Here is an 18326-nt window from a genome sequence, read left to right on the forward strand (position 1 = left end):
GGGGAAATGGTTCCCCCAAAGATATCATTCAAAGTAAGAGCGCCCCACCGGCGTGCGGTACCGAAAGCAACCGAAAACGGATCTTATGAAATTGATTCTTTATGGGAATATTTCAATTTTATGCTTCTGCGACTCGAGTCCGGAGCCGACTGCCCCCGCTGTGCCACTGTCGACATGCCAAGCATATCTGCTCGCTCGCGCCGGTATTGAAGAGTCAATAAATGTGAACCGAGGAGCACCGCGGGGATGCCGCTTTTTCGGGCCGCTGAACGCACGGGCCCGTCATCCACAACTCAAGCGGCAACGCAACGCAAGCTCCCTGCTGTTTGGGGGGACCGCTTGGGGTCTCCCCCAGGGGGGAGCCAGAAAGCCATTTCTGGGAGGAATGGTTTTGCATTCAGGGATCTCTTCGGTGCTTTCTTCGCACAGGGTTGTCCCTAACGGAGAGGATTTTTCCCCATTGTTTTCCTTTGACCGCCCAACCGTACCAAAACCGGATCGGATCCGATGGTTGTGGTTCTGGTTTTGTGTGCGGAAAATGCTGGTGGAATCGATTAACTCTCTTGCTCACGCATTGGTTCGACGTGGATTCAACCCCGAAATCGATCGATCGATCCAGAAGAACCAATGCACTCGTACAGGGACCGATGGGGAGCTGGTTAGCCACGTGGAACGCGAATGTAATACAGCAGAAGCCCTCAAGCCAACGGTTCGGGCTGCATGGCGAATAATAAATGAATATTATCCTTCGAACATTAGCGTTCGGTTGTACCCATTTTGCAGAGGTCGTTCCTAACGAGCGCCGAGGGAATGCTGTTACCACATTCACCGCCATGTTTCAGAGAGAGCGAGAGAGAGAGACAGGGAGATGCTGAAGGAATTCTTTCCATCATTTTTCGATTAACCATCCAACGAACTGTGCTTTGGCTGCTGCTGCTGCTGCTGCTGCTGGTGATGGTGGTTGGATCGAAAGCAAATAGTCTTCTCGGCGCGCACAGGATATTGCATCGAAGCTTTGTGTACAGAGCAAACTTGTTTAATATATTCTCAACTCGGTTGCCCCCTCTTTCACTCTCTCAATTCTTAGCATTATGTGTAATGTTCCCAGAAACTAGCAGCGAGAAGCTTCCTGTTGGTTGAGAAAACAATATTGATGGAATTGTATGCTGCATTGTACCGTGGAGTTTGTTATAAAATTTTCTATGCTGCACTGACGCATTTCATTGTTAGTCTATAAATTAGCATACTTTTATCAAATATTCACATTATTCCAATTTGACTTCTCTCAATCAAATCACATTGCTGACCTTCTGCTTTCTTCAGTTTGAACGCTGAAACAAACCAGTGACGTCCAGTGCAGTTCGGTCGTCCATTTGTAGCCCATCGCTTCTACGATTGTCATGTGAACAACGGCGAAAGCAATAAAGCCATCCGATCCGAACCGATCCGATTCGAGTGGGGTCGGCGGGGTAGTGGTAATGTTGCGATAAATAATATTGAATTTATCACTGTCGCTTCACATTTCCAATTCCCTTTTGCGGGTGCACTGGGTAGCCAGCATGCTACAGCTTGTAACGAGAAACAACGTTGGACATATAGATCGGAGATGTAAGCCAAAGCTTCCGTTTGCGTCATGCGGATCTGTGTGTGCGCTCAGAAATAAGCACACGGATAAACAATGCTCCTCCCCTTCCAGGGCTGTGAACATCTCCGAACGAACATTGCTGCTTTCGTTGCTCACGTGGCTCAACGAAGAAAGGAACGTGACCCACGGTGTACATGGCGTTGTGGCGTAACGTGACATGCCCTTTGTCGGTGTCCCTGCCCGGACTATTAAACTACTTATCGATACACTTTTCCGATCGTCGCACTGTTTTCATTCCGTGCTTCGAGCGACTCTGGCTCGGCTACAAGGCGAGTCTCAACAGGAGTACAAATAATTCGTTCAAAGTGTTACAAAATCCTAGTTAACAATAGAAGAATCAGAAAATTTGAGCTCACAATGTTTCTAAGACACATCCCGAAGAGATGTATAATCTTAATCGAACATTTCCTTCGCCTGATGGTATTTCAAAATTCATTTCTCTTCTGGGCAACTCGATAAGTTCCATCGGTTGTCGGAAATGTAAGGTTTCCCCCGGGAATGTATACTGCTTACCCTTGTAAACGGCCCATCATATGCACATCCAATGGAGGCCCGTTTTCTCGTAGTTCGATGAAAAACAACGGAAAGGATAACTTACTTCCTTTGCCTTTGCTTGTGTTAGTGGCTCGTCCTCGCATCACTTCAACGATTTCCATTGGATTCGGTGAATCACCAACATCGATTGCAACTGTGCATACAATATTCTTCCACGCTAGATGCTGATGGAGGCGCCTGGTAGCCGATGTTTTCGAACGTTTTTTTTTTGCTTCGTCCCGTCCAGCGTTTTCGGTGACACTTATCTTTCGATTATTTTAGCCTCACTGTGTAGATGATTTTCGTGAACTCTGATCTTCCCTTGGCCTTCGACGCCGTTGATGGTTAATCCAAGCGGAAGATTTAATTCATGGCCAGGCTGCGTCCGTACGGATGCAACCAGCTGCCAACTATAGTTGGGAAAATAAATGCCAATATCGAAGCAAACGGCTACAATATACCAGCATACCGAGCATGCTCGTGGTTGGTCGGAAGCATGAAGTGTGTTCCCAAGTGGTACCGTTCTCTCCGACCCCCGGGTTGAGGGTTAAAACAAAGAAAACAACGCACTGAGGAGCTCTCACGTTCTTACGATGCAAATCCCTCCGATAGTGCGCTCCTAAGATAACCCACCAATGGCTCTCTCTCTCTCTCTCTCTCTCTCTCTCTCTCTCTCTCTCTCTCTCTCTCTCTCTCTCTCTCTCTCTCTCCCTCTCTCTGGTACGCATATTTCAGTACAAACGAAAGGACAGGACAGTGAACGGTGGCTACCAAACACAAGGTCCATTCTTGCTGCGAACGGAAGCATATGGAAGCATAATGTTGTGTACATTTCCGTCGAACCTTTGCGAACGCACCGAACGTTCGGTCCAACCACCACGGCCACGTGTACCTCGACAAAGTGGGGCAGGGAAGTGTCTTAACTAGCTCCGAGCTATGGATGTGTTACAATGGGTTTGTTTGGCCGGCGTACCGTCGCTTGGGCGTTGCGCTCGGTCAACATTGTGTGCCATCCGGAAATTGTGAGGCATGTTTTCCTGGGTTCCTTCAGTTTCCGAGAAAATGATTTAAATAGCCGGACTGCGCTGCCGGGCTGGTGGGTTGTGATGAAGCTCCTGCATGATTCAAGCTTCAGTGCTGCTCCATTGTTCCAGCGGTTGATTAAAGGTGTGTTTATGTTTAGCTACTTTTCGTTTCATGCTTCTGACCTAAATTAAACAGGAGATTTGACGTAGTTTTTGAAAATTTTTAGAAAATAATGTATGAACACGTAAGAAAAACAACTTATGCTACATGTGCTGATGCTTCTGTTGTTCAATCAATGGCATTAAATCAAAATTGAGATAGAATGGATATGCTGCAGTTGCAAACTAATTTGCTTTATCAGGTTTTAAAGGTTTCATATGTCCTGAGAAAGATTAACTCCAACTGAGATGCTTACAGTCCCGCACAATGCTGCAGTACGATTGCAATCAGCACCCCATCGTTATCTGCACTCCTGCACGGACCAATTCAGCACAATTTAACTGCTAAATTACAACCTCCTTCTGCTCCTTTTACTCCTGCTTTTTATGAGCTATCATGGTGCCGTTCAGCTTCATGACATTAGAAGCTACAGCCAACGCCCCATGGTCTTATGTTCCAATCCACATGTACCTAGCGCATTAATAGATATGACGCCAGGGTACTGGTCGACTCGCTGCTCCTTTGACTCGCAAGAAACCACGTCCCTGTCCCAGTGGAGCAAGAAATCTACAGAAAAACGTTGTAAAAACTTTCATCGAGTATACGGAGGGGGCCACACTATCGCCAACCGTTCCTTTCCGTTCCGTTCAAGACTAACCTGAGTCAATGGCGAATCTATCTTTGCATACCTGAGCGTCCAGCCGTACTTTCTTCATCCCTTTTCTGCTGTAACGGCACCGTTGGGTGTTGGGTTGAAAGTTGATATCGCGAAGCCATATGCAGGTCTCGTATTCCCCATTCCCAACGTCAACGATAAATTCAAACTTGTGCCCCCGTTCCCGTGGACCGTTTTGCGAGGAGAAATCATTTTCGAGCTCACCTCGGGCTCATCTATTCCACTCTCCTGGCGCCTAGCTAAAGGAACCAGTGGTAAGACCAACATGCCACGGTTAAGAAGAGATTGTCTCTATTAGCCTAGCCGCTGCGCTTCACCATTGCGGCACGACACAAAGAAGCCACGCGTGGGCTTGGTAGTTGCGTGCATAGAAGTACGGTATGCCTTGGGTTTCTCACGCGTTCCAGAAGAAGTTTTCAAGCATTTCCTAAGCTCGCTGCCCGCGAAATCTACATGCTAGGTGACTTTAATGCACCACCATCGATTCGCGCTCCAAGAGGGTGGAGCAACAATACATATCCTCCGGGAGACATTGTAAGCCAACTTTCACCAAGTGTCATCCTTCCAGAGGGTGAAGGGTTTTTGGGGACTATGGGAAGATAGATGATGGCGAACTCGAACGGTCCACGCGTGGCGCTTCTCGAGTAAAAACTTTCTCCTTTATGCATCGCTTGGGGAAGCGATACGTCTCGCACGTCTGTTATATTATGTATGATGTAAATATATAAGCCATGGAATGGAACTAAAAATCGAACATGTCATCACTGAACTAAATCGGTATAAAATAATTCGCTAGGTAGCTCTTTTAAATGTATGCATTATTTGTTTAATAAACTAAACGGTTTTTGCCGTATATAGCCATCTTTCCAAAGCAAACCCGGTCAATAGGTTCACCTGGTCCAGTGCACTACTTCAAACGCTGATCGTATGACACGATTTAATTTACAAAAATCAAAACACTGTGTGCACTGTTTACGGTGCTGTTATTGCGCCACACGTGATTGCCTTTCCCAATGTCCATTTCCCTGCGTGGTGCCCATCTGCCATTTTTGCTTATTTGTTTGTTTGCTTTCCATTCGAATCGCTCAACCAGCGTACGGCACGCACGAACGCACGCAGGCACTCCCGGAGATAATTACCAATCGTTTCTGATCGAATTTTCCGGATAGTACCAAGGAGGGGGGGGGGAATGCAAAACGAATGCTGTGGACACACATTTCGATTTTCGTGGCCAACCGGAGCTTTCCGTTCGGACTGGTCGATGTACCGATGGTTGGTCGATCCGTTGCAAGATTAATGATTGCGCTGGAAACAATAAATATTTTCACGCTGTTAGCACATTCACAATGTTCGGCGCAAAGTGGTCAGTGTCGCGGAGCCTGGACGGTTTTATTCCTGGATGACTTTGGACCCCATGCTGGTCACTGTTCACCGGCGCCATGAAAGAGTTGTGCTTGGTTCTAATCGTTAGAGGCTGCTGTCGCCAGAAACTACATGAAAATGGACGGATTTGATGCTTATTCATAATTATGTTCTATTTTTGCACAAACTGATTAGCTTTAATTCTGGAAGAATAATTTATTGTTTCATTAATGTCGAGTCATAGCAAATTGCATTGCGAGTTGCAGTTTTGTCACGTATCAAGCACAATAGTTGATTAACTCGTGCTAGGTTTCTACAAACCTTCTCTCAGTATCAGTAGCTTTAACATCGACAGACCCTTTCGCAAAATTCCATTTGTTTTCCTGAAAAACCGTCACCACTTATGCGTGCTTCATGCCAGGCACCACCAGCATACAGAACCAGTTCCATGCGGTACATCTCCGTATCCGGAGCTGCGCATAATGTACCACGCTCCCAGCAACGGGCACCGGTGGCCGGATGGTTGGCAATGATGGGGGTGGCACGGTGCACGGTTTTGGTGTTTCATGTTTTCCCCATCGCTGACGCTGCCGACAAACTTTCACGGCACCAGCGGTGAACATAAATCAAAATGTAATGAATTTTTAACAAACTTTTCACCATCGTCGTCGTCCTCGTTGTCGTTGTCGTTGACGCCAGTGTTGGTGCCCGTGCCCGTGCCGCGCTACTACCAAATCCGTCCGCATCACCTATCGAGAGCAGCTGGGTGTTGTGTGGGCGCAGAGAGCGTGGTGGAGGCTCAACTTTTTGCAAGTAAACCGTACCCGTGGTGACAACGCGTCAAAAGTATCGTGGCAAAATACTGGTGAGTGGCAGAACGAACGGAAAAGAGTGGAAGAAAAGCGAAATTCACGAGTAATTACATGTGTTTCCCACCCCTCACCACGTCCCACGGAAGGGCCACTCACAACCCCAAAAGTAGCACGCGCAGCAGCCAACAACCAAACCGCGTCCATGATGACGCCTTCACTTGTCGCTTGATGCTCTCCACGTCAGCGAATGCGAATGACAGCTGCAGTGCACCTGCAAATCTGTACGCGCGGGCGCGTGTTGTGGCAGGGGGAAAAGTTCTATGGCCGCATCAAAGAGGTCGCATAAATTATGCACCCACCTATACCGGTTGCAATCAGCTTGGCTAAAAATATTTCAAACAAAATAATTATAAGCACCATACGAAGCGAGATCATATTAAAAACCATCCGGTTGCTCACCGCCACCCGTACGTAATTGAAACTAATGAACTCGCGTGACAGTTACCGTGCTTTTGTCTTTTGTGTTGCTATTTTCACTGTGCTTTTGCTCCGCCATTTTCCTGCACAGTGCTTGCAGCGCCACCAATTTCTCGCCCGATCGCTGTCACATCTCTCTCTCTCTCTCTCTCTCTCTCTCTCTCTCTCTCGCTTCTGAATGCGGCAGCTGTAAGTAGCACCCGCGGGAGGAGCAGCAATCGTGCACGAGAGGGGCACATTTTAATCTATGATAAATGAAACGAGGGCGAAATTAATTTCTGGTACACGGCGTCGGCATCGGTGAGCAACACAATCGGTGCATATGATTAATGGTGCATGATCACAGCGACTGATTTTCGTGTGCTGTGCGCTGTGTTCCATGGTGGCGCATATTTGTGTCAATTAAAGGGAAGATTTATTTTACCCCCGCGGGTTCCAGCTACAGCGCACTTCACCTGCCATTTGCTGAAGCCACCGGAGTCGCAGTCGAGTGGATTCTTGGCTTTTTACATTCCTTTTTTCCTCCTTCTGCTCCCTTTTGCCTGTGGGCACGTTTGAATGATTGATAGGGCTTGTAATTTGACATCAGGTGCTGTCTGATTATTCGCTTCTTTTTTTTTCCCCTTGCATCATACTGACATTCTGCTACCGAAAGGTATCGGGATCACCGTCGATGGCGATCGTTATTAATCATAAATCTGGGATGCAATATGTAATGTAATTTATTATCATTGCCATCATGCTGGTTCCCACTGGTTGCCGCAAGTAGAAGTATTAAAAGTGAACTGAAAAGAAATCAACAACGGATGCACACAAATACTTACCAGCAACCGGAATAATCCTTGATAGCATCCGATAACATTCCACTGCGATTGCATCGATCACAACCGAATTTATCTTGACGGTATAAGTGTTCCACAATGATTGCGCAGGTTGCTGGTTCGCTTTTTTGATATCGTAACAAATCACAATACAAACCAGACAGAGAAAACCTGATGCCACATCAATATCCATACAGCAGGATGATTGCCACAACACAGCAGGAAGTCTGTAGCTCCGGAAAAGCATTCCACTGGCTTGCTTTATAGTTCTAACGCCATGGCTACCAGCATCTCCATCTAGAATGTGGCCGATTGCTTACGAGTTATGCACCTCATGAAGGAGCTCCCTTTCTTTGATTTCCAAGAAATCACGCGATCGATTACTGACGACTCTTGGGACGTAAGACTAGGGTCCTTGTGCGACAATATGCATACCTGATTGCCCCCCCCCCCCCCCCCCGTCTTTGCTATTTCTACCTCTTCCTCTGATTTTCTCTGCTTGAAATGAAAAGGCTTCAACAAGCTCTAAAGCCAACCTTTGAGACTGCGCTTGATGAACTCTTCTGTTTAATGCATATCTAGGGCTAAGGAAGTTTTTTGTGGAAACAGCTCACAAAAGACACTCGCAGCCTTTTATGCGCACACGTGAGCTTCAATGAGCCGGCTTGAATGCTTTCCATTGTCCCGGTGGCCCTGGTAGTAGAAGTGCTCGGCAATGAATAGCTCTTGTCAACCGTCAGTATGCGTTGCAGCACCACTTCACACGATTACTGTGTAGGTCTGCGGCTTCGTAACGCAGCCCTTTTCATAGAATCACACCTCTTTCTTACATTGTATGTGCGCGGAACAATGGAGGAAGAAAATGAAGTTGCGCACCTATTGATGTACGGTCGCCAAGTGAAACTCCATCCCGGGATTCACTGCTGCATTGGTAAAAGTGCTCAGGTTCGAAGGCAGGAGACTTTAATCAAATCATATCGACAAAACATTCGACATTACATCATGGCATCGTGACTATATCGTTACCAGCGAGCTGGTCAGATGTTCCCTTCCGCTACGATTAGCCTGTTAGCGGTGTTAGCGATTTATGTCAGTCAGTGCCCCAACAGGATGATTCAATAATTTATGCTCGCCCAGTTCTGCAACACCCATGATCCATCGGAACAGCAGCAGTAGCCCTAAACAGAGATACCAACGGTAACAAGGCAACACAAATTGCCAGAGAGTAATCTCCCCGTGTCCGTGAACATCCGTGTAATGTATGCCAAGCTGCATCCTTCGCCTCTCGCTGCTCCCTCTGCTCCCCCTGGAATGCTATGCTTCGATGGCCAGTGAGCTGGGGCACCATAATCGCGAACTATGATTATGCACTATTTAGATCGGTGGTTCAGAAGGGGGTCGGAGAGGAGAGTCTGTGGGGATTTTAATTTTTGCACCTGGCACCTGCTACCTGATACGTGGTTCGCCGCATCACGCCGGCTGGTATCCGATGCAACACACCCTCACCGGAAGGTGAACGCGACCGCGACCACCACCACGTCACGGCCCGTATACGTGTTTGGTGTTACTGTGTATTTAGGATCGTGGTTCCAAGCCCAATCGAACCGAAACACAGCCTGCACACCTATCTCGACCAAGCATATTGACCACTACTGTGAACCTATCGCATGTGAAAATTTCAAACTCGCCAGTGAAAAACCACGGCCGTGGCTTGCAGTATCCGCACACACCACTTTCAAGCTGTACAGTATCAAGTTCGCTTCATATGATGCTTTAAATATTCGTTTTTATAGAAAATTCTGACACCCCTTTGGTTAGTTTCATCGAAAATTGTTTCTAGGGATGGCGACCGACCAGCGAGTGCCCTATCATCATCGTAATTACTATCACCACTATTATAGCGAACGGGATCCCCCATAATCGCTACATATGGTACACCAACCAGCACTTGAGGAGAGATGCGCAGTAGCGCGCAGCAAAAGTGCCTCAACCTGATCCGCGGTTGGTGGTGTGCTAGGTGGAAGCTCTAAATTACTCTTCCAACGTGGCGGCTCTCGATGAGTGATGTTTGCTATTGCGATCATAATTTATGGCCGCGAAGCAGAGGATACACACATAAATATATTGCACCGCGGGCGAGCACTAACGCGTGCAGCGAACCATAAACGGTGGCTTATGCATTCTCGTTAACATCTTCAGAGCCTGAGCAGGGGTAGTAGAACGAGCATGTGCTGGAACTAGAAAGATTCGCAAGGGGTTTAAACTGTGGAAAGCACTTAAAACAGTGATGACGTTCTTGTAAGCTAGTTAACTTTTGCATTTTTAGTTAAAAGAAGGACGAAAAGAAGGATTATCCTCCAGAAGTGAAATGAATTCTTGTCGCAAAAAACAACAAAATGGCAGCAGGCTGGTTTCTTTCCGGCTCGTGGTTCAGTTTTACAGATGAACTCTCTGCGTGACTCATGAGCTGTTCATTTGAGATTGCGTTCCTCCCAAAAAGGATCGTTGTCAAACTCCAATTCATGAATATCAAAACTCCGCTCCTTCGTGATAGTGACAAAGGCGTCCACCATCTACAAAGGCTTTACACGAAATCCTCTCACTGCTGCTGAACCAAACACCGAGTTTGTGGTTTTCAGAGGGAGAAACAGAGAGAGAGAGCATCCTGGAGTTAGAAAACATCACATAACAGTCGGAAGCTTCCGACATTAATTTCGGAGCACAATGCCACCCCTCCCTCATGCTACGCCGCCTGCCTAATGACGCACAGTTCAACCGTCGGCTTTATCGGTGACGCTATCCCCTCCGGGTGTCCTTTTCTGATTAATTTGAAGCCTTAATGCACCGAACGGAGGTCCTAGGGCGGCACGGCCGGGGATACAAAAAGTCGAAAATAACCTTCTATTTATCAGACGCCCATCATAGGGCGGCCTCAACTGGAGTGCCTGAAATTCGGGGCCAGTCCATTTGCTGTTGCCACAGTTGCTCGGAACTGGCCAGATAGTTTATGAGCTGCCTTCGCTTAATACGTCTCGCATCTCTTTTCACGATGATGACGATGATGATGATGATGTTCACCAGCCACCAGGATAAAGATGATGATGATGATGTTCTGTAGCGCTCGATGTCCATTAATGGGCGCCCATGGAGAGATGGAAATGAAACAAAAACAAACTCTCAAAATGGCGCCCCATACGGAAGTTGCCCGGTGCCCGGTAATAAGCTGAACCGCGAATGGACTACGGTGTTTTCCCGGAGAGCTAGCGAGCTGGCTGTGAGCACAGAGACAAATGCCTTCGATTCATTTTAACCAAAGAAAGCGTACGATGTTTTCTTATTCTCGGAGTTGGCTTCCTCGATGCCGCCAACATATGTGCCGCTGTGGATGGTAGAACACAAAAGGCACTCCCATTCACACGAGGCGGCCCAGTGTTGATCCTTGGTGGGGATTTTCATGTTTGTCATTCGGCCGGCCATGATTCCAGCTATTACCGGGGCCGCAGTGTACTCCGAATGGAGCCTTTTTTTGTTGTTTGCTCCAAGAGCTCCACACAGGTAAAAGGTCCTTTCGCATAGTGAGCCATGGAGTTTTTTTTTTTTTGCGTTGCATAAACAGAGTACATCGCCCCGGATCCCAGTGGTGGCTCACCAACGGTCCAGCAGTGGCCGGAATCACACAATTCCATTAGCAAAGGATGAGCCACTACTAATACCGGGTTCCAAAGGTGCACAGGGCTCAGCGGGAAGGAAGCGACTTAGTTCCACGTTTTACCACCAATAATCTGACCTACCACACAAAGCAAATCCCTCCAGTACACACCGGGGAGTGTACCTTGTACCTCGAAAAAAAAAACACCGCAACAGAACACCAACACCCTGAATGGGACGTCTGCAGATGGCACCGACCGGCAGTGTATATCCTTATACCCAAGAGAGCGAGAGAAGAAAGGATTGCCTTCGTGTTCACCTTCGACATCCATTATTTTTCCATCAAATCCACCCGAAAGAGGACACCGGCTGGCCCAGGCCTTCTTCGTTGCGCTCTGGAAACGTTCAAAGCGACCAAATATGACCAATAATAATGTATGGCTCGTTGCGCAATGATCCGGCTAGTGCCGAACGTCCGTCGGAAGATAGAAGTCACTCGGTGTGTCGTCGTCGTCGTCTATTCGTCCGTACCGTCGATCGTATCCTTCTCACTAGTAATGAGCGTGGCAATTCGATTCCCTGACTCGAGTGTCCGCCTGAGTCTCTAATCGCCTGTCCCGTATGTTTGTTCCATTCACTTCCAGATCCGGCTCGGCGATATCTACCATCTGGCACGGTCGATGATGAGCGGAAAATCGCTAGCCCTACCGACCGGCTGGTGGCCCCACGAGGCTAGCCGCCGTCTGGTGGTGCTGTGCGTCACCACCGTCGCCCTGCTGTTCGCCCGGCTCCAGATCATGGGCTCCCAGCTGCCCGTCTTCACCAGGTAAGGCCCGGTTTTTCATTATTTTCTCGTCAGCAGCAACAGCAGCAGCAGCTTGTCTGGTTTTGGGCCGGAATATCGGGGCCACAAACGTGCACCACCAACACCACCATCGATGACTTTCGAATTGAGTGACTCGACGGTCTCCGGCGGTCATTGTGTTCGAGCCGAATGATTCGATTAATTTGTTCGAACCCGGCGTTCGGCATCTGTGCTGCTCTAGGACTACGGAGATCGATTGCCATTCCAGCCAGCCATCCGTGTGCCGGTCCAAAAACCGTTCCGAAATGCATTACACACAGACACGCAGACTTGCCGGTGCTGGTAATTATTTATCGTACTTTATGGCACCAATTAAACTCCCTTTTCGGTCACCGGCGCAGGTGACAGCACAGAGCAGACTCACTTTGCGCACCGTCTGGCTTCATGCAGACATGCAGCAGCACTGGGGAGCATGTCAATGCGAGCGAAGGCCAGTCAGTGTCTGCATGAATCATTAGGGCAAATGGTTGAGCGTTGGCTATCAGTTGTCTATCTTTCCAAATTGCAATTTCGCTATCGAACAGGCCATCGAGTCCCGGCCGAATGGAGCCCATATCAGCGGGAACTGGCTCCGGTGATGTTGTCCTTTGTTGACCAAACAACTCATCCTGCTGCCGCCGCAGGAAATCGTTCATAATACGCCGAACACAGATAATGAATCAGCTCAGAGCAATGGAGCATCGTGTTGAATGTAATTTTTTTGAGTTATTTTCCTACCAAAAAAAAACCCTCCAATACAAAGCACCGAACATGAAAGGAACTGTAATTTATGTTCGAAAAATGTTGGAAAATTCCCATGAATTGGAAACATGGCGTTTCGTCGTCGTCGCCGTCGGTGCATGTCGCAGTAAACCTCCGTTTCCACGTTTCCGCAAAATCGATGCCTAACGTTGATGTAACAGGCAAGCAGTACAAGCACACGCAAAGTACATGGGAGATGCATTCGAAATTCGAAATCAAATGACATGCATGCTCACCCAGGTGACCTTACCCGTAGTTCGATTTGCTAGCAGCAAAACTATGCAGTGGCAGCAGGCCGCACTGACCATCTGACAGTGGGCCAGCGTGGCTTATTCTCGTTCATCGTACCGAACGACGCGCTTGGGAACAACACGGTGACGAGAAGTCCGGTGCCTGGTGGTTTAACATGGTCCATCGTATAAACAACAATGCACTGCCCCCCCTTTCCGGCCAATCGATTGCCTCACGTGACGGGGCTTAGTTTTGTTTTTAGGAACCACCAAATGGGAAAGGGGGAAAGTTCCGGTGGATAGCGGTGGACGTCGGACAATGAATGACCATCGGGAAATGGGGATAGAACTGTGCGAACATGGTGGCCGATGGTCGTATATCAAACTTCAAACCCAGACCCAGACACTTACTTGCCGTTTGGTGACCTAAGGCTGGCCGGTGCGCAGCATGAGGTTCAGCATCGCGACGAGAAGGCTACGAGAGAATTTAATTAGGATTATGGTCGTTTGGCACTCGGAAGAAGTCCTGCACCATGTTTCCTTGGCATGGATCCGCCTATGCGGGCCCCTTACGCTCACGCTTCCTCTCTCTCTCTCTCTTTCTCTCAGCTCAGCAACTGGATTGGCTGCATTGCAGCAACACTGCACGCTTATCTAGTCTGCTCACATGTTATGCTCTCTGCACACCCAGGACATCCCTTACTCCTGCCGCCACCCCCAGACAAGCACGGTGTACAAATGCACATCCTCAGCGCTTGTACTGTCATTGCGCTCCTGCATTTACACTGTTTTAAGGGCAGGTAGGCCGGCAGTCGGGTTGTATTTGTCCCCAACCATCATCATCCCAAAGAGGAGAACGCCGCTGACCCGGTGTACATTGAATTCGTTGGACCGTTCTATGGGCAGCTTGTTTTTGCCTTTCTTTATGCGGTAGCAACCTTTTGCCGACGGCCTTAGCACAGCATCTGAGCAAAGCATCCTTCACCGCAAATGAAGTCGATTCTGAGTCCGATCTCGACTCGATGCATCGCAATGCAATATGGCTCAACGAGTTCTCTGGCTAAATAGAAATGGTCCAGGGTTTTGCGGGTTATTTGTTTGGTTTGCCAGTGGAATCGGTGGACGGTTTTTGGTTTCTGGTGTAGTTGGTATTTACAAGAATTTTGAGGGTTTGAAAAGACCAGCCCAAAAGTCCCGTGAAGGAGCTTCTATCAAAAGGATAAGCGATGGTGGCTTTTCCTCGCAAAGCGTAGCACACAGTTGTATGCCCTCAGGATTGCCTTAGATGATACATTGCTGTAGATGCGAAACTGCACCACGTGCAGCAACGTAGCAGTAGTCTTCTAGCCAAATCAATTCCGGAAACCTCAAAAAGAATCTTTTGATCTTTGAACAAAAGATAGTTTCGGTAAATTTATCACATGTATTTCGCTACAGAACTGGTACCAACAAATGTTTAGTGAAATGCTCTACCTTGAGCTTTTCAGTTCAATCACCTCACTCCATCATTCATCGTCGAGCAAATGTCTTTATCTCATAAGCTGGGATCCCGGGACACGGTACGGGTATGGCTTACTGACCCAACCGTCTAACCCGAGGACGGACCTTCGTATTCACTGAAGCAACTTGCTCGATTTAATTTCACAATAGCGTCCCATGGTGTGCAATGCTCCATGACGGGGACCCATCAGGCAAACCAACCAGCTTTTTCGGTCCCAAAAACCGAGCAATCCTTTTTCCGGGAAGCCGGCTCATGATGATCGAAAGGTGGAAGGAATGAAGGATAAAGGGTGCTGCGAGAGTGTGTCCGTGCGCCGCTCCCCTCCCCCCGCCGAAAGGATCGACCGGTTCATTAAACATTAATTAATCCCCAATAGCGGATGATTAAATTTCCATTAAATGCATCAGCCAGGACCGGGGTCGAGAGGGGGTGCTCGCCTCGTTCTCAGCCCGTGGTGGAAAAGGGGTGGAAAGGTTCCATTCCGGACGGAAGTGGAATCCGAATCCATTGGCACGCAAAAGCCAGCGAACGCAGAAAGGAGAAGATTATCGAAAATCAACATCCAACGGGGCCCGATTTTCCCCGAAATGGAGGTGGAGGAAATTGTAATCAAAAATGGACACGCGACGCGCATGAAATAAAAAAAAACAAAGGCTGGGAAAAGGAAATTCGCGCTAATGGAGGATTGAAACCGTGCGTTCCATGTTGCCGGCGAGTGGAAGAATAAAAAACATGATCTTTGCAACCATTTAGCGCACGAAGAACAAAGTAAATGCAACGAATTTTCCGTTTCACGTATTTAAAATGAAGGATGTACGAGTCGTCCGTGCGTAGAAGCGGCAATTATTGAGCTCATATTATGCAAAATAAGAATTGCACCACCCCTAGCATCCCTCTCACATTTCATTGTTACCCCAACTTTGGACGGCACCACTCTACACTTTATACACCCCTGTTGCCCCGTTGGCAAAGTGCAAAGATCCTCCAAGATCACTCTCATTTCTGCCGGAGGTCAAGCCACGAGGTGAGACTCTCGAAAGTGCACCTCACCCCGCTTGGAGGGGGCCTGTGGAAAGCGCGCACCCTAAGCTCAAATCAAATTTTCCCTGTTAAAATGCGAATGGGGCGAAAGGGGGAGCTGAGAGCAGCAGCGGTGACAGGGTTTCTGCAGGTTCATAAATTATGTTTCACGTTTTGACGAGGGTCGAGGACACACCGGCACCCACCCACACACTCGCACGCACTTCTTCGGCACCGGGGATGAGGGTAGTAAACCGAAATAAAATAAGCGAAAACGTACGTAGTAATGGCGATGGCAATGGGAAGGGGTTTTATACTAGGAAGCTTTTTTTTTCTTCTTTCAAAGAAGAGGAGCAAAGTAGCAAAAAAAGGATTCAGGTCACCGAGTCCATTCGCCTGCCGAGCCACCGGAGTCGGGGTGAACGAACTCTGACTCTGGGAGGTTCATGAGAAGCACATCAGGCATTCGGTGCTGCTGCTGTGATCCATCTTCGTTCAACCATTCGACCACGTACGCCATGTACCTAACACACATGTTGAGTGTATTAACGAGAAACTTTCATTCAACCGGCGATGGCGGCCGTGGCGGCGACGGCGGTGACGAGTGGGCAAAAGTTCCCGGAATTCTATGGAAAGAGGGGTGCCAGCCAGCCTCTCTTTTTTAATATGATTTATGGCAGGCAACGGAATCCTCTTAGCGCTTGTAACCGAGCCTCCGAGCGGCTCGGCTATCAAACGCCACAGATCGAGATTCTGTGCTCGAAAACCCGTTCGGTAAAGCATTGCAAAGAATATGATATGATGACGTGAATGGGCATTCTTCGGTATTAATACGTCCGTTCGCCATGTTGTGCCCGGGGGTGAGACAGGTTCACTACATCAGGTTAGCTGTTGAAATTAGAAAACATCCATCCCTTTGTTGACGTTCGAAAATGGGGCGACTAATGCAAACAGCCTTTGATTTTGATCGAAGGGCTTCCTGTAGTCCTGAATCCTATTTGAAGCTTTTATATCTTACAAACGCTACATTAATAGCAGGATGCATAATAATGGACCGTCTGTTGCCTCCTATTTGACTAATCCAATACTAAACAATACTAAAATTGATCCATCATGAAGGCATTCCGATATAAGGCTTCATCGAAACACGTTTCACGCCAGCAACGACATTGTCGCAGGTTTCGTCAACGCTCTAAAACATCAAAATGTCATCTAGCTTTCGGTTCCGTGTGCCGTGTGCCAATCCTACTTTCATCTGCATGACACTTCAACGATTTCCCTCATGTGTCCGATTGAATAACGAACCCGAACTGTACTATTCCCCAGTTGTATCAAACCCTTCTGCTACTTTTGATGCAGTGGACTTCCCCTGATTGGCTCTGCTTCACTCATGTAAAGAGCATGATTAATCAGTAGCATGCAAAGTCAAGCCCCGCGGGTTTGGCTGCGGCCATGGAAGTCACAAACAACCCGCACGTTCCTCGACGCACAACCGCCGCTTGCTGTGGTGGATTGACGTGCCGCGGGGTGGAACATTTCGATGAAAAAGGTGTTATGTGTATGTTGCAGCAAATATGCTTTCATGCAGGTTTTGAACACCCCTCTTCCCCTTGTCAACCACGGTGAAGGCACCTACATTGGCCTGAAGTCTTGTGACGCAGTTCGTGGAGTACGGACGCGGCTGCTGTTCCACGGCACACAATAAACTATTCGATGCCATAATAGGAAATTGATTGGAAAAGGTTATTTCGCACGAAATGATTTGATTTCCTTACCCTCTGGTGGTTTTCGCTGCTGCTGCTGCTGTTGGATCGGAGCGACGCACATACCATCCTGTGCGCAAACGAAGTACGACACAGTTTCATTTAGTCGTCAAAATTCGGGACGAAATAAAACAAAACAACAAAGGGCCGAACGTGTGCGCTGAGCGCGAGCGCGAACCTGTCAGCACACTTGCGCTGTTAGTGATTTCACCTTAACGGCCCCTTCGTCCCGTCCCGTTCCGAGTTTACGAGTGGCTTTCGGTTTTGCGGAAGATTGCGGAGCCATCGTTTGTAGTGCAATCCGATCGTTGGGTAGTTTTACGTGATGGCGCTACCGATGGCCTGTCGAGGTGTGAGTTTTACTATTTTGAGGTGTTTACACCGCAGTGCTTACCAACAGCAGCATTTGAAGGAAGTGGTGCTTCAAACTCGATTGGTCGATTTGCGTTAAGCATTCTTTTATTTTTATACTAACTATTGTCAATTGAACTAGGGAATATGATGGAAAAGATCTAGAAGACAAATGTGTTTATGCTTCGATTGCTTATTTTCGGTATTATACTTAGCTACGACCATATCGTAGCCAATGATTGCTCTGTTGCTGCGTCGCATGATCACAACAAACAACTTTGTGATTTGTTTCCACGATTACGAAGATTAAGTGTTTTATTAAATTTGACAAAGATATTTTAAACTAAAAAAAATCAAATAATATATGAATAAAACCGTGGCAGCGAATCGCGCATTTGAATACAATCTTGCAAGAATTCCATTTTTTTTTTCTTTCTAATAACAATAAAATCAAATTTCGAGAATTAATTACTCCAAGTTAGAAGAAAAATATGTATTAATACACGTTGCCACGAATAATGTAATATTAAAGTTTAAATCGTTACTAAAATTGACTAGGGACAGTTGCAGTTTAAATTAATAAACCAAAATCGTGCTCACGTTCCTTTATATTAAAAGACTATTCTATTAGTGATCGTGACTGCTACTAGAAATGTCGAGGCTTGCGAAAAGCTCAATTCATTCCCTCCACCGAC

General features: G+C 47.6%; 1 protein-coding gene across 5 annotated transcripts in view; it reads left to right on the forward strand.

The window, feature by feature from the left end:
• Positions 1-18326, forward strand: part of LOC126576358 (protein O-mannosyl-transferase Tmtc3) — a 127008-nt gene that overhangs the window by 89617 nt on the left and 19065 nt on the right. For all 5 annotated transcript variants that reach the window (XM_050237597.1, XM_050237602.1, XM_050237598.1 and 2 more), the window contains one exon: positions 11805-11986. In XM_050237597.1, the coding sequence (XP_050093554.1) occupies positions 11805-11986 (182 nt within the window). The remainder of the gene's footprint in view (positions 1-11804; positions 11987-18326) is intronic.

This window comes from Anopheles aquasalis, chromosome 3 (assembly GCF_943734665.1).
Source record: "Anopheles aquasalis chromosome 3, idAnoAquaMG_Q_19, whole genome shotgun sequence".
Taxonomy (NCBI): domain Eukaryota; kingdom Metazoa; phylum Arthropoda; class Insecta; order Diptera; family Culicidae; genus Anopheles; species Anopheles aquasalis.